Source organism: Echeneis naucrates, chromosome 17, assembly GCF_900963305.1.
Source record: "Echeneis naucrates chromosome 17, fEcheNa1.1, whole genome shotgun sequence".
Classification (NCBI taxonomy): Eukaryota; Metazoa; Chordata; class Actinopteri; order Carangiformes; family Echeneidae; genus Echeneis; species Echeneis naucrates.
The window spans coordinates 10,950,159-10,967,430 of record NC_042527.1 but is presented as its reverse complement, the minus strand read 5'-3'; the positions used below and the strand labels follow the sequence as shown (position 1 = coordinate 10,967,430).

Sequence of the window (17,272 nt, the reverse complement as noted above, 5' to 3'; positions counted from 1 at the left end):
CCAGCTCGTATTTCTAATCTTCTCGTGCAGTCCCGGCGAATAAATATTCCACTGTTGTATAGAAAGACAGTCAAATGTTCCCTCCAAAAATATTGAAATATGTCACATAAAAAGCTGATTTGCTGGCTTCTTTGGGAGCAAAACATAGATTGAGATTGTTTTCATTTACCGCACTCTAAAGAGAAAAACCACCTGCTGGGACAATGAGTGACAGTGAAGAAATGATCACCTCACCTCTTTCGGTCAGGATTTCTGTGACATGAGGTCATCACAGTTAGACTGTGATGAGTAGTGAGCAGTGATCCCTAGCTGCCATACCACTGTCAGCTCACAGCAGAGTGAGAAAGGTAGAGAGAAAGATGGACAAAATTAAGGACTCAAACCTGTCAGTCAATGCAAGAAAGCAACAAGGGGAGGGGAAAGGTGAACGCAGAGAGAGGGCAATTCATGACCAGTGGGTTAGGAGGAGAGAACAATGCAGGGAGAAACCTGCAGGGATCACTTCAAAGGGGGGAATGTTTTGTTTCTGCGTGCAGCCAGTTCAGTTGTGGGTTATTCTCCCATTGGGGAAACTAATTGCTTGTTGATCTAACGTTATATCCCCTCCTGTCTCTGAAAACCAACACACTTAATGAGTGAAGTCTCTGCATTTCTTTTTTTTTTTCTCCTGGCCTCCTCCAATCTAAATATTCACAAATCAAAAGAAAAGACTTCAGGCTTGGTTCCAAATTTCGACAGTGTAACGGTCCTCGGCCCGCTGCTGCCTGCACTCAAAATGAGGCCTCTCTGGGCTTGCAAAACTTGTTCACATCACTGTGTTGTTCTTTCTCACCTCGTTCATATCAGTTTCTTCCTCTCTCTCTCTCTCCCTCTAAGAGGCTGATCCGTGAGCAGCTAATTAATGACTTTAATGTTACAAGCCATGCACATAATATGCGTCCGTTACATAAACAGCCTCAGTACCAAGGTGAAGCTTTTAATAGAGATGGAACTTCAACCCGTCCTGTGTGTGTGTGTGTGTGCGCCTGTCTGGTTGGGTTCGCCTGGCTATCACTTATCTTTCCTCCTATAATGCTGATCTCAGCAATCTCAGTTGTTCAAAGAGAGACGGGAGATTATCTCAGGCTCTGCAGAACATACGCTGGTCAAGTGGCGGAAAATGTGGGTGTCCTGGCTCATTTAATGGGGGTCATCATTGGTTACTTGTGTTGCCGTGTAAATCAGTTCAGTAAATGCATTCTGGAGGTGTTGACAGAACTGATGCATTGATGCCAATATGGAAGTGTTTCTCAGAGTTACAGAGCGTGCATGTTTATTTGTGTGTGTGTGTATATGCATTGTTCTGCTCACAGTTCTGGCCCTGAGGCATTTCTGCAGCACAGCGGACGGCTGATTCAGCACAACGTCCCCTTTTCTTTTCACTACTGTCCATTTAGTGTCCAGATTAGCTACTGTCCTTCTGTAAACACACAACATGAGAGCAGAAATCAATGCACACACCCCATTGAACAATTTCTGAACAACTTATTGTGATCCCTTTTCAGGGCAATAGATTTGAAGTTTGCACAAGATGTGTGTGTGTTCGGCTGCGTGTGACTGAAATGGCCATGTGCATGTGAGGGACTCACAGGTCTTCCCAATATATGAATTTCATACAGCAAAGATGATGACACATCAGTTCTCTTCTCCTCTCCTGCAGAAAATGAATTTTTGATCTGTGTTTTATCATCTTGTAGTCTCTGATATCTTTGGAAGTTATTGCTTTATAAAATAGCTGTGCAGCTGGTTTGTGCCTCAGCATAAGGCCATGGAGAGGTTTTTAGAGTATCAGTGTTGTTGTATTGGAGAGATCCCTGTGTTTTTTGTATCCAAAATGTCAGTCTTACAAGTCAAGAGAGGTTGCAAATGTCCACTCCCACACATGTAAAAAAAAAGAACCTCCTATAGAAACGTTATTGACTTTACAGAACCCTCCTACAAGCCCTATAGAATGCTTTTCTTTTAGATTTTTTTTCGTACATGCATTTGCAGCTCTGGAGAATCCACAGCACAGCAGTGTGTTTTACTCATGGGGATATCCTTATGCACTGCAGCTGTGAGAAACCTCACAGCTCTTAGTGTTGCCTTACAAAGCTGTTTGTGGTGGTTGTGGACTGGTCATGTGTGTGTGTGTGTGTGTGTGTTTTGTCTGACCAGACATGAGGTCAGTCAGTTAGCCTCTAGTGTGTCTGTCAGCCACACTAAAGGAGATGGGCAAGCAGGCACTGTCAGGGGTTTTGCGCATGTGTGTGTGTGTGCGCGGATGATGTATTCTCCCTCATCTTTACCTCCTTCTATTGTCACTTTTTCTCTCTCTCTCTCCCTCTCCTCCGCACTAACAGCCCATCTGAGATGCAGGCTGAATGGTATGAATGGAGGAGTCATAAAACAGGAAGCTGCCCCCCCCCCCCCCTTTTTTTTTTAACAGCGTTGTAAAGCAGACTCTGGCTTCCAAACCCAGCCTCTCAGTGTATTTTTAATGAAGCATAAAATTTTTTAATTAAACGTTAAAAGCCTGTTGATACAAAGGTCTAAAAGCTTTTCTCACAAAGCGAGTGTGGTATACATTCCTCTGTTTGACCCTGCAGCAAAAAGGAGAAGCTCCTCTATAATCAGGATAGAGGGTTCTTGCACAAATACAGTAGACCCACACAGACACCCTAATATCAATCTTTTTTACTTTAATATCTCCTCACATGTTTGCTCATCATTTTGGTCTGCCCTTCTATCATAATCTTTCATGACCTTAGTGTGTTGTCTGCACATATTTTGTTTGCCAAAAGCAAGTCTCCATTTTTCTGTTTTACAGAAATCCTCCTACCATAGTTAAGTCAGTAAGAAAAGGTGTATAATACCTTGTTTTTACACAAGCACAAGTATACCCTACATTACATTTTTCAGGCATAGTCACACTTTAACAGTCTTTTAATCTTATAAACAGATGCAGCTGGAGAAATTGAAATTTCAAATTTATAGCTCCTCACTTTTTATAGTGTGGCATCGCCACAGTTTCCGCCCCCATCTGAAAGCCTGCTAAAATATGAAACATTTATCATATATATCATATAAATCCTTCCATGTGGTGCAGTTTTGTATTCTTTCAGACATGAGTGTAAATGGATTAGGTCACTATGTGGATTTAGGTGCTAGGATATAATCTTTGTTCTCCGCCATTGCTATTAGGATTCGTAACTCCAACACATCATGGCAGCATCTGCAAAGTTCCAGCAATGACAGAATGACACATTGCCTTCCGTTGTTTTATCTTGAGTCACATATTTTGACCCCTGTCAGATATGTGCACAGGTTCTGAGTGTTTTGGAGGAGTGATATAATCAGCTTGCTCGAGTTCAAATCTGAAAATCTAATAAAAGGACAGCAAAACAAACCTATTTTCATACTATTATCAATGTAATCAAACAGCCACATATTAGAATACAGTGATATTGGAATACAAATGTGACTGAAGGTGAAGTATGAAAACCAAAATACCAGATCCTTTTCTCTCATTTTCTGGCTTGTTTTTTTTTTTTTTTTTCCCCCCCCTGCTCTCACAGCATGCCCACCGGGTACCTTCAAGTCAACCCAGGGTCCTGGTCTGTGTCTACAGTGTCCTCCTAACAGCCGTTCCACAGCTGAGGCTGCCACCGTCTGTGTGTGTCGCAACGGCTACTATCGCGGGGATGCTGACCAACCGGATGCACCTTGCACAAGTGAGTATATTGTATTGACAATACACAAGATAGACTGACACTGTCACACACCCACATAAATGGAGGACATGCACCTGTAAAAACATCAATGTATGTTTTATCAATTCCTATACTGATCTCAATGTTGACTAGATTGGCCATGCATGTATATCATTATGCCAGTAAGATATTTTTTAGCATTCTAGCATTTTGGTAAGCTTGAATTTAGAGCTCCACTTGACCTCCTACTCAGTCATAATTTTATTTGACATCGCAGGGTTTCCATCGTGCTACCAATGCACTCCACTTCTGTTTCCTCCTCAGTTATCGTCATCTCCGTGTCTCTGTCTTTTTTCCTCCTGTCTGCTATCATCCCCCAAAGTCCTAATTACTCAGGCAGATCCCGCAAAGCCTCGACACTGTCCTGCCATTATCCACTGGAGATCCAATAAGACCTCTCGCAGCATCATAGTTATCCTAATATGATGTAAAAGAAATATGCTTTCCTGCAATCCCTGCTGACACCCAGTTAGACCGAAGGAGAGCACTGTTTAGGCCCCCCAAAAAGTTTTGTTTATCTGTGTTGCTCCACTACCACAAGGGAGTATCTTAATGGTTCCTTCTCCTCACAATGGCTGACTTGGAAGCAGTATTGGCATGGTTATGTATTCACTTAGCTCTGATTTATTCACGTAGACCTGGCTAATTGGCCTCAGGAACGAGCTGAGGACCACACTCCTTTCCTCATCAGTTCACATGTGCACAATGTAGCCTTCACAACTTAAACGTGTATTGAATGCATCTCTTTTGCTGTGTAAGCTTTCTCTAACCGTGAATAAATGCCTCAGCGCTGCAGCAGAACCTCAGTGTGGAACGGCTGTCTGGCTGGCTGAACGCCTCCCAAGTGTAACCATCAACACCTTTAGGCTTTGGGATGTTCTCACCGGATGACACCCCACGTTCACCTTGAGTTTTCCCCAACATCCCATAGTAAACTATTTAACTCTCCGGTGAATTAGTGAACGCTCCATCAACTCTAACATCTGCTGCTAATTTGAGGCCCTAAATTTGAACAGATCTCTTTGGTCTGTGTTCACGTTGCAGATGCAGACTTTTGCTCTTTTTCCTTCTTTGCAATCACACCACTTGTTCTCTAATCTCATCATCTCTGTTCTTTTCCTCATCTGCTTCAGAGAATTCCTATCATTTCCCCTAAACCTGTCGTAATGAAATTGCAGTTGCGATTTAGGCTCAACTATTTTTTTCAATCATTATTTTTTTTGGCACTATAACATATCCGAGTGTGTAGTTACTTAATGAGCAAAGAGAAGGAGAGAGAGCAGCTATTGCAATTATACACAGCAGTGCAAAATAAAATATCACAAGAGACTGCAACTCAATTCTGTGAAAAAAATGCTCTTTATCTCCAATGCACGCACTGAAAAAGTCCTACTGAGAATTTAGTTTTCAACTGCCCCTTTTAAGATTCTCATCTTAAAACAACAGTTCCTCCTCAATTTGAATTAACATTCAGCTGAAATAGCGCAGACAAAGCTGATGCTTGATGCTCAGTGTGCCCCAGATCTCAGTGGGGGGTCCCAATCATCCTAGTTTGAATCTCCTTAAAGCCGCGGGTCCTAATAAGAGCACTGCTTGAGCGGCTTGAATCAGGCCAATCTGTAGCAGCAGAAGTTGTAGCTTTAGCTCATCTCACTGGCATCACAGGCATGGGCTCCTGTGAGCTCCAGATCGGTCTGATTATCTCGCTGATGGATCGCCCAGTGCCTGGCTCTTGTCAGCATGGGGGCTACACGCTATGCATTCCTTCGCCTGGGCCCCCTCACCACCCCTTTTTCCCTCGACGATATGCAAGGATGCGCTTCAAGCTACAACCCCTCCCCGCCCCAACCCTCTCTTTCTCTCGTGCTGACTTCATCTCATGCCAGAGGGGAACACCATGTGTTCTGTCTCGCAGTGTGAAGCCTAGTCTCAGTTTGGCTACCCGTCATAGCGGACTTTGGGACATACGTTTGCAGTGCACTCCATCCTTCCTGATCCCCTTCACAGGCTCAAGGCCCTAGTCTGACATGCTTCTACCTCCCATAGGTGTTCCAAGTGTGAAAAAGAATTAATTTGTATGTGTGAGAATTGTGCCATGGGGGGAGATCAGCCAGGTCCAGCATTCTGGGCCAGTGGGTTTCCTTCAGTGTTTGAGTCAGAGGAAAAGAATGACAAGCTCAGTGGAAACTGGTGAGGGTGTCAGGCAGTGAAAGCAGCACTGATTGCTCTGTAGGGGGAAAAGGGATGCAGAGATGGAATTTCCTGGTGTGATGAACAGAGGTAAGAGGGAGGATAGTGATTGGAAAGACGGTCTAATGATGAAGGTATATATATAAATATATATCTGTTTGGAATGGGAGGGTTTGACAAAATCAGGTTTGAATCTATAAATGTGAAGACTTGGTCTCAGAAGGAACGAAGGATTGCAGAGGCAGGCAGAAAACAATTTGGTAATGTAAAATGATGCCACATATGCATGTTTACCTCTTGGAAACCACCACTGCCAGCCACCAACCAATTCACGAGGGAAGTTACTCAATCAACATAAATATAGGGGAACAAATGGGGAAGTAAGATTTCTGATTGGCTTCCACATTCCCTTTTTGTACCACCCTAGCTCTAATTCTTTGGCTCCTGCTCTGTACTCAAATCCGTGGCTTCTCCCCCAAAAGCCTCCTTGAGCTAAACACTGTCTATGTCTCATAACAAATTCCTCACCGATAGGATGACCTTATCTGCTTTTCCATCCTCCTCATCATCCTATCTATTTATTTTTTTCAACATTCTTTTTTTCCATGCTCATCTGTTCGGTCATCTTTGTGCATTGCTTGTTTCACTATGTGAGAAAGGGGAGTGAGTTGTCAAAGTCCATAAACATTTTAATCTCTTTCCAAATCCTGCCACCCCTCCCACACACCCCCACCAGTCAGTCGATGGTGCCTTCCAGAGCCCTGCAGTCACTTGGCCAATGTCCTCTCTCAGTAATGTTGTAGTAAGTTAAAATAATTGTCTGGCCCACTCTAATTTCTGTATTGGCTGTGGAAGACAGACATGCACACGCTCATATTCAAGTGCTCATCATATCTAAAGCTTGATGAATGTAGAGTCATGTTCAGTTGTTCGGATTATTGTAAATCGAATGTAGATTGTATTGCACGCATACGTTGTTAGTCTTTCGAATATGTTTTATTTTATGTCTCACCAACCCACAGTCTTTTTTTTTTTTCATTCTCCTTTCGACCGGCTCCTCTGGCTGTGATTAGTATCTCAAAGCAGGGACCTTCTGTTGGTCCCTCAAGGCCTGTGCCACATCATAAAAACAGTTTGAAAGAAGAGAAGCGCAGGGCTCAGACCATTCAAATGTTCATATGGTGGATGAGTACATAATGCGCAGAGGTATTTATTTTGGGCACCAGGCCATTATTTCCAAAGGAGAAAGCTGGACTTTAGCCCAGATGGCTCTGTAAAGCCCTTTCAATACCAGAGCAGCGATGTCCACCTGTCTCTAAACCCACCTGTAGTAGCAGCCAGACAGATAGTGAGTAGCTCATCATTCATGTCTGTGTATCAAAGACATAGGGAGGATTATAACCCATATCATAATCCTGCAGAAAGTCCAGGCTGTATTTAACTTAATGCCTTCGTTATCGTCCATACTGCAAATTTCATGACTGAAGGACTAATAAACGATAATTATATTATCTAAGTGCCGGTTATCATAGCCTATGCTTATTTAAATGTTGTGTATTAGATTGTATACAGTATCACAGTACAGTGCAGTGCACAGTGTTCAGGCTTTTCACGCCTCCTACTCAGCCCATAGTTTAGGCAGAGTGGCCATGGGGACAACCAGCTCCACCTCAAGTTGAGCTGATGGACTGTCAGAACATCCATAAGTCTCTTTATTGATATTTGAGATGACCCTTTTCCGGTATTGCATATGGCCCCGCTTGGCTTACAAGGCATCAGATGAGGCACAAGATTGCTGTTATTAAATGCACCCGAAGAGCAAAAGGCTAAATGTGGATCTATAGCCTCGTAGGTGTCTCATCATATCTAATCTAGTCTGCTCAGTTACAGTTAATTTGGTTCCATGCTGTTTATAACCAACAGAGATCTACACATTTGAAATATGCTGCTGAACATACACAACTTGTGGATGCAAAGCATCAAGATACAATTTTTATGTGATACAGAATTTTCAATTGGTAACAGCTAAACAGACAATCAGTCACAGGATTCATGTTTACTTTAAATTGTGTTACATTGTTGGTTCATTCTTTAATTTCTATTTTTACAAAGCTATGGCATCTATCTGCATGTTTGCCTTGTTGTGCATTTGTTTCTTCTTATAATTATACTAATAATAATAGGTGTAATATTGTTATTAATTAACAACATCAAGTATAGCAGCCAACAACACAGCAGGAACACAGCACACAGGAAAACACACACCTCTTGGGAAGCTAAGTAAGCATGCACGGTTGTGTTCAGACCTGGAATCAACATCTGTCTGAGGGGATCTGATCACATGTAAACCACACAAAGTTTAGGTGTGAGTGTATCCACAACACATTCAGCATACATTTAAGATCCGATCACTCAAACCACATTCAAACATGGGCCGGGCTACACGTGGACATATTCTTTCGGCAGTGTGCGTCTCTGTGTGTATATCCTGGTAACATTAACAGACCTCCTTGGAGAACATCCTGTCTCACAGTCTAAGTCTCAACATAGTTTCATAATGAGCTGAAAATACTGGATGAAACTCTTTTTACGCTGTAGAGTAGTGCAATGGGCATCTGATTGTGATTAACAGTCTCACCGTACTGCCGTCCATCTTGCTGTAGTTGTTGACAACATATCTGTCTATCCACAAGGCCAAAGACAGCAGCACACCAACAATTTTCGTGCAAATTAGTTCATTACACTTTTGCATAATCTTGCTGACAAACAAGCAAAACAGACACAAGTGAAAACATAATTCCCTGGCGGCAGTAATAGTCACGTAATTGGTTTGCTACAGGTTTTTTAATGATTTTAAAAAGAAAGGGAAGCTTGGATACAGCTATATTGTTATATTGAGGTTTAGTTACTGCAAACTTGAAAGCCTTCCCTATCAAATGTCTCTGTGCCCATACTGGAGAAAAATAGGATGTATCTTGATATTTCCTTGTTGTTCTTGTGAAAAAGGGACTGGCTCTTAGCTGTGAGGATTTAAACAGAGGCCTTGTGGTGTTGTGGTTCATGTCAAAAAGGATACAGAACCTGCTCTGAGATAATGTTTTGCCTCGATAAGTTGAGTGAAAGATCTGATTGGCATAGCTAACTGAACTCCAACTGAAAGTCTGTAAGTAACGTTCTCAACAAATTAAATCCTATGGTAAATTACAACAGCCACAGGCTACAGTAATAGCCTACAAGTCCTTGGCTAAGTGGCAGTCATATTAGATTTCTTGTGCTGTCCCTTCATATGAGCAGTGTGATCCTTTGCTCACATTTCTGGGAAATTGATTTTTCCTCGCTGTTTTGTGAATGCATAAATATAAACAGTGTAGGTAGATACACGGAAGCAGATAGTTCAGACGTGTATATGTTCCACATGCATTTTCCGCCTGAGCAGGTGTGCTTTGCTTTTCACAGCCATTCGAGTTTTTGTGCAAGTGCACATACAGTACGTGATTAATGATATAGGATACAAGCAGTGTGAGTATCATACGAAGTGCCTATTGTTCTGTCCCCCATGGGACAATGTGCTGCCAATACCTGATCTTGTTCTTTCCAGCACGCTTTCCACGCTTTAATATTGTATTTTCCATCCACATACAAAACATCTGGTAGCATCCTAGGACCAAATTATGTACTATTTGACTGTGTATTAGGTGTGCTATCTGTCCTTTCAACCAGACCATAAAAATCACAGCATGGGGTTCATGCCCTTCCTGTCACTGACCTCTGTGGTGGTGAGGCACTGAGCCACTTTCACAGCAGCAGCAGCACCAATCTCTCACCCTCGTGTGTTCTGTCGCTTTGTCCCAGCTCCCCAAGGCCTACCCCACATGGCTTTGCAACAACAATGATTAATTGTGTTTGGGGTGACTGAAGTAACTATCTGCCCCATACGACACAAATAGGAAACTCAAGCAATGCATCACAATATACTTAAATATCTATATGTATTCTTCTTGTTAACATATTTTCCTCATGGGCAAAAAGAACGAACTGGAAAGGAAGTATGCTGTGTAGAGTTGACTGATTCTCGAGTTTTGTAAGTCAGTTTAAATTCTTTATGGCAGAGGCCAATCTTTGTGGACGATAAATTGGTACCAGATCAGCTCGGCAGAGAAGCTTCACTCAGCCTGAGCAGCACTGAATAAGGTCCGTTTGAGGAGGAAGAGCTGGTTCTGAGCAGCTGGAGTCTCAATTAAACAAAAATTCAACAAAAATGTGCCATTTGAACAGATTTCGACTCCCAACGGCGGGAGGCAGAACAAACCACTTCTCTGCCCACTAATATTTTGCCACTAGTCATGCAAAAAGAAAAAGCCATTATTATTTCTTGATTTCTCTTTCTATGGTACGCTCAAGTTTCCGCTCCAGCTGTGGGTTATGAGGGAGTGAAAAGGAGTGTGAATCTCAAGAGCCACTTGGATAAGAATACTCCATGCAACACTGCATTTTGCCAAATAACCAATGTTTGATAGACACAAATGTTTCGCTCTATGATCTCTCTGGGTACAAATTGAATAAATTAGCATTCCAATTGTGCTGATGATGGAGAAAAGGAAACTTGGTCTTCGACAACATTTAAATTCATTAGAGCTTGTAAATTGGTTATATTGACCAAACTGCAGGAAGCTTTTTTTTTTTACTTTATAAGCAATGCAGTATTTTACTTTAAAGTTCCAGATAGCTCCCCCTTGAATTACATCTTCTTTTTTTTTGGTCTGTATGCATACAGGTGTCCCATCCAGCCCAAGGAATGTGATCTCCATTGTGAATGAGACCTCTGTGATCCTGGAGTGGCATTCCCCCAGGGAGACGGGTGGACGTGACGATGTCGTCTACAATATAGTGTGCAAGAAGTGCCGGGCTGACCAGCACTCGTGCTCCCACTGTGACGACAATGTCGATTTTGTCCCACGGCAGCTAGGCCTGACTGAGACCAGAGTGTTCATCAGCAACCTGTGGGCTCACACCCTCTACAGCTTCGAGATACAGGCTGTGAATGGAGTTAGTAATAAGAGCCCGTATCCTGCCCAGCATGTCTCCATAGATATCACCACCAATCAGGCCGGTAAGTGGCAGCTGTGACGAGGTGTGATGATGATAATGATGATGTTGTGTTGGTGGTGATGATGATGTCTTCACTGATCCATTTGCAATATTGTGGCGGACACTAGGGGCTATGCGTCTCACCCAGCAGGGCTGTGAGCTGGGGCGTGGTTTGTGTTCCCGTGCAAAGTTGTTCCCGTTTAAGTTTGGTTTCGGAGCTGAGGAACTCACCTTCGTCTGCTGTGTTTATGCTCATCCTGCCACAATATCGCCATCATCATCTTGAATGTTTACAAACTGCTTTGGTTGTTGTTGTTGTTGTTTTGAAATCTTTCCTCAGTGTATTTGTGGAGCAATGTATTTTTACTCTGTCTTCATTTTACCTAGTTTGAGACAGCTGAAATAGCAAATACTGCTATTCTAAAAATGTTTCCTTTTGAACATAAAACATAACAAAATATCACAAGTAAGTTTTGAGCTGTGCTGAGATTTATATCTGTAGGTGGAAGGCTGCTTTCTTCATAGACACATCTCTTTGGTGAGTTGGGTTTTTGTCTAATGAGACTTTGTTTTGAAAGCAAAGCTGCGTGGCAAGTCAGCACTCCACACTTCATGGAAAGCTACGCCTCAGTTGAAACATGTCCTTAAACCTTCAGATTTATGTACTGAAACAGGCCTGCTCTTTCAATGAACAAACACAGGAGATATTTAATCTTGAGTAATTTTGTATCTTTTATATCTTTGAGTTGCATTGAGCAATCAATGTAAGGCGTGACCCACAAAGCTATTATTTCTTTGTTACTCTATCCTCCGTTGAGCTGACAACAGAGACAGACATGTTGAACTGCAGGTTTCACCTTTAGGGTTTTATAGCAGCTGTCCACATTCAACTTTAGTCTCTGTTCAATACTTGAATCTCAGACTGGACCGCACCCAACATAGACACATGGACAGCTGCTGTTTCCAGGCCAAGTTGAAACATTCTTCACTGCAATCTCCCTCTGTCCTCTGCCTGCTTATATGTTTGTGTGCATGAGTGTGTGTGCATTCTCTGCCTTTGCCTGTGATGGATCTAAGCCCAGCCAATGAAAATGACCTTCATCCTGTTATTTCTCTGTCTCATCCCTGTCTTTCGCTGCACGTTTGTGCATGCATGTGTGCTTATCCTCTGATTGAGCCAGTGATGGGACCCAAGCCCAGCCAATGGAAATGACAGGTGGAGGATATTCTCTCTGCCAAACCTTTTTGCAACTGCGTTTTTCATGCTCTTGTAGCTCTCTGACTTGTACACAGAAGCACCAATCAAGGGACAAACATTGGCCAGATGAGAAATTTAAAAGAGGCTCGTCATTTTTCTATGTTTCTGTGGATGAGACAGAGCATGAAAATTGCAGTGTGAACTTGTGAGACCTATTAAGAGGAAGCAGTTTTACAGCGTGGTGAACCGCAAGTGATATTTGGTTGAATGATGAAATGGCTACAAGGTTGTCACTTCAGTTCTCTGGAATCTTTTGTTGGCCAGACTGTGTCATTTTCTGTCATGGTTTCTGTCACATGCTGTGAGCAAACGTGTATGCTGAACCGACAGCGAAACGACTCATGTCAGACGTATTCAAGATTCCGGATGTATATTTCCACTTTGCAGAGTAGCCCTAGAAACTGGTTTAGCCAGATCTATTTCCCATAGGAGGTAATTTTGAAATTAGATTTGGCTCAGTTGGTGGAGGGCATACAACAAATGTAAAGACAAACTGATCTTGTCTTTGTCTGGGAATGAATCGGGAGCAGTGTGAGGGAAGACGATGAGGCGAGAAGAGGGGGGGAATGCAGGCGCCTTTTTTTTTTTTTTTTTTTGACCAGACTGCAAGACTGTGACAGTGAAGGAGAAGAAAATGAGGGAGTAAATAGGTCTGATTATCAGGGTGGCCTAATGTTGCTGACTATCCCCATTTGACAGGCTAATAGCACACTTGACGGATAGATGTAGATGAAGCAATACCCAGGCCTATTGTTGAAGTCTGCTTCAGTAATGAGATGTCTGCCAGTAATCTGCCAGGCCTATGTCCAGCCTTATGTGGCCCTTTGTAGCTGGATAATTGCACTGTTCCTTGTTTCAATTGGGGGTTTCGTTGGCAGGACACGAAACACAGGCAGCAGTACCCAGAAAGGATTATTGTTAATAATTCAAATCAAAAAGGGTTAGTTTAAAATGCATTTTGATGATTCACTTCGCTCAGACTGTCGCACTAAATAAATACAAAGTGGTGCCATAATCGAGGGGTAAATGGGGTATCAACATGCAAGTTCATCATAGATGAAGAAACTGTTTTGTCTTAACATCATAACAATCAAATGTGAATACCCACTGAGTGGTTTATCAGGAACATACTGTAACACTAATACAGTTGAGTGGCCAGCAACGGACATGCCATGTCTAGATTACACTGCTGCCAAACTTGGCTGATTGGTAAATGGCATGAATAAGCAGCATGTGTTCCTAATAAAGTGCTGAGCGATTATATTGCAATTTACGTGGTAAATGATATGAAACCACAGGTGAAGCACTGAATAAATTTGTAATTGTTCCTTCTTAACTTGTGTTGATGCCAAGCAGCAAAATGACCGAACCATTTAAAGGCCGCCACTTATTTTGTTTGTTGCACCATCAGACGGTTTCAGATCCGAGTTTAGACTTTGAAATAATGCCTTCACCATGTCAGAGCTGAGAAAGCCAGCAGCATAGAGAGGTTTCTGTGTTAATGTGACACGGCACTTTTAATTCCCAGCAGATGAGCATCTACGATATGGAAGTGGAAATGTATCCATTAATGGCTTCAGTGCCATTCAGTTTTTAAAGTGGAGCTAGTTATCCACACAATAAGAGTCTGGAAAGTCACAGATCTGGACTTTGGGTTTTCATTTATTTATGTGTTCATTCATCTATTTGTTTATCTGTAAGATTGTCTCAGTATAACGACATTCCTCACTGTGCTGATCATATGAAGACATTTTCTTTTTGCCTTGACGTTGTAAACAGGGAATCCATTGTAGGTGAAATACTGTGACATGGCTAAAGGTAAAGAGTGCACTGCTCACATACTCCCCTCAATCCATCTTCGCTCTTCCTCACAAGGAGAACGGATTTTGTCATGCATTGTTGACTTGAGGTCTGTCATATGATTGCTTATTGGATAGCAATTAATCCAAAACCCTCCTATTTATTTTCCATTTTCCTCAGCATTCATTGATGTACCTCAGCTTAATATCAAAGTAAATTGCATTTGTGTATGCACTCATTATATGAATGAAATGGAGCTGCGGTAGACATCTGCTATTGCCACTAATGAAAATAAGGGCCTTCAGTGTCAATCACATGCAATATATTTCTGTTAAAGGACCATTTCAGTAATTTCCCAGCGTTGTGTTCGCAGGAATCCTGAAACCTACAGCTGATTATCCACTGAAGACCAAGCAAAATATATGGTAGCAATGCAAAGGGCACAACATTAACAAAATGTTGTTGCCTTATCATTTTGTCTTCTTAATTGAAGGTTATACTTGCGTCAAAACAACATAATAAGAAGTGCACCCCTATCGTGAGTATCACTGTTGAAAAAGTTAATGGTATATTATTACCCCTATAGTACTATAAGAATGTCAACCTATGAGAGAATAGATCAGTGAAATAGTCCTTAGAGGCAGATTTCAAAGAGAAAAAAAAGTTTGTCCTGCCTTTTCACCTTCATATGGTTTTAGTGTGGGCAGTTGGAAAATTATGGAAAATCAAGAGGCCACCTATGAAACAGTAAGTCAACGGTAGGTGGATGGGCTGGGATGTAAATTGGCAGAAGACGAAGGGGAGAAGAGAAAAAAGAAAGTGTCGCTCGAGAGTTGGAGAGGAGGAAATAATGGAGGTGAGGAAGGAGTTGGAAGGATTTAGGGTGAATCAAAGAAGAGGCTGTTAAACTCCCTTCGAACTGAGTGTGTCTGGGAGGAGGGAATGATCAATAGTGTGATTTAGGAGTTCATCCACTCCCTGTGCTCTCTAAGAGACACACACACAAATAGATAACGACACACATAGCTTATACAATGCCCCCTCATAGGCTATCGTTCTTGCCTGGTCTAAATTTTGTCATATTTATCGATGGTAGCTATTGAAAAATTGCCATTTCATGTCTCTTTAAATATGGTAGTTTAATTGAAAGGGAAAGAAACTTTTTTTTTCTGTTTCTAGTTCATTTCTTGGAATGCTAAACAACCATAAAGATAAAAAGGTGTGGTAGACTCACAGGCAATAAATATTTGGAGTGAAAACTACTGACATGGCAACCCTGTTTCCTTATGTAATCCATCCTGGACACTTAACCCATCAGGGTGTTTTTCATCCTTTACACATTTTACAGCTCCTTTCTACTCAGAGTGGTTGTGCGGGGGTGGTTTGGTGAACAATTCATGAGTGAAGAAAAGTCCATAAATCTTCGAACTGGTGCTATCTTTTTCAACTAATGCCTGACGCTCAACAGTGCTATGATCTTACTGGCACAGCGTTCCTGACCTGGATTATGTGCCAACAGTCCCTCAGACCACAAAATGCCAAGTATATCTACAAACAATCCTCCTCCACTTAGCTGCTCTGTTTGGAGTACTATTCCCACAGAAATGCAAACATCACCATCCTTGGCCTTCTATGGGCAAGCTCGACTGTGTGGGTTTCATTCAAGATGCTAAGATGTGATACAGTAGACTAAAACCCAAACAACAAGATGAATTAAAGAAATCTGCGCTCTGTGGGGCTCCAAAATCAGACGGGATGTTAGGCAAACATTGTCTGTGGTGGGTATTCCAGACACTACTCATTATGTCTATTCAGATTACAGCCCACAGAGCCTTCACATTGGTCATCTGGGTTTTTCTTTCTCCTTGTTCCTTCCCTGACTGCTGCCTCACTGCAGCCTCTATGAGTTGGGGTGACCATATGAGAAAGGTTTTTCATGTTCCCTCCCAGTGCCTTTGTTATTTCACTTGATGCATGTTTTCATAAATGCTGGAATCGGCCCCTGGACTCAGTGAGTGAGGTATTAGCTGAAGGCAAAAAAATAAGAGTGGGTTTGAATGCTGCTGAGCCCCTTTGTCAATGAGGATGTCTTCATATTGTGTTTTAAGTGGCAGTCGGGCTAAGTGTGAGTTTCTCTGTGCCCGAACGTTTGCTCATGCAGTGCGCGGGAGAAAGTGTACTAAAGAGAAAGAAGAACTTTGCACAGCACATTCATTCATTTTGTCATATGTACTTCAAATAGGAGGGGGGGGGGGATTAAGTATCACATGAATATTCACACCAAATCCCATGACACTTATCTCAGGTGCCTGCCATTTCTCTTGATCATCTTTAAGAGGGGTTTTGACACTTTGATTGGAGTCCATATGTGCTACATTCAATTGGTTGCACAGGAGTTTGAAATGCACACACTTTTTAAGGTTTCACAGCTGACAGCACATACACCAAAAACTAATCTATGACGGAAGAAATTATAGGAGCAGGGAGACAGGACTGTGTCGACAAAAAAAAAAAAAAAAAAAAAAAAAAGGCATCAAAAGCTCAGCGGACTCTGCTGTATAATATTGAAATGAGTGGAGCGAGGAACGAGCTGGGCTAAACCAGACAGAAACCGCACCTCAGTGAAACTTTGCAAAAAATAAAGAAAATAAAAACCTTCTTAGTGATTCTTAGACTGTGAGAAGTAACATTTAACTGTTTAGCCTGAGTTCAAAGTTTCATATCTGGAGGGAAGCAGGCACCTTTCATCACTTACCCAATACCACCACAACAGTGAAACATGGTGATGGCAGCATAGTGCTGCGGGGGTGTTTTGTAGCAGCAGCAACAGGAAGACTGGTCAGGGCAGAGGGAGCACTGAAAAGAGCAAGGCACAGAGAAATCCTTCATGAAAACCTGTTCAAGAGCGCACAGGACATCAGAAGGTTCACTTTTTAACAGGTAAATGACCTTAAGCACATAGCTGACCCAATGCAGAGGTACCTTAGGGTCAACTCTGAGATTAACCAGGAATGGCTCTGCCAGCCAGAGGCCTGAAATGAACCCAACCAAAGTTGACTTGAGAGAGATGAAAATGACCGTCTGCCAATGATCCCATCAAATCTGCCAAACACTGAGGGGATCTCCAGTACAGTGTGTCCTCTGA

At 42.2% G+C, this 17,272-nt stretch overlaps 1 protein-coding gene across 2 annotated transcripts in view; it reads left to right on the top strand.

The window, feature by feature from the left end:
* Positions 1-17,272, top strand: part of ephb1 (EPH receptor B1) — a 140,968-nt gene that overhangs the window by 80,563 nt on the left and 43,133 nt on the right. For both annotated transcript variants that reach the window (XM_029525602.1, XM_029525601.1), the window contains exons 4-5: positions 3,597-3,752; positions 10,756-11,091. In XM_029525602.1, the coding sequence (XP_029381462.1) occupies positions 3,597-3,752; positions 10,756-11,091 (492 nt within the window). The remainder of the gene's footprint in view (positions 1-3,596; positions 3,753-10,755; positions 11,092-17,272) is intronic.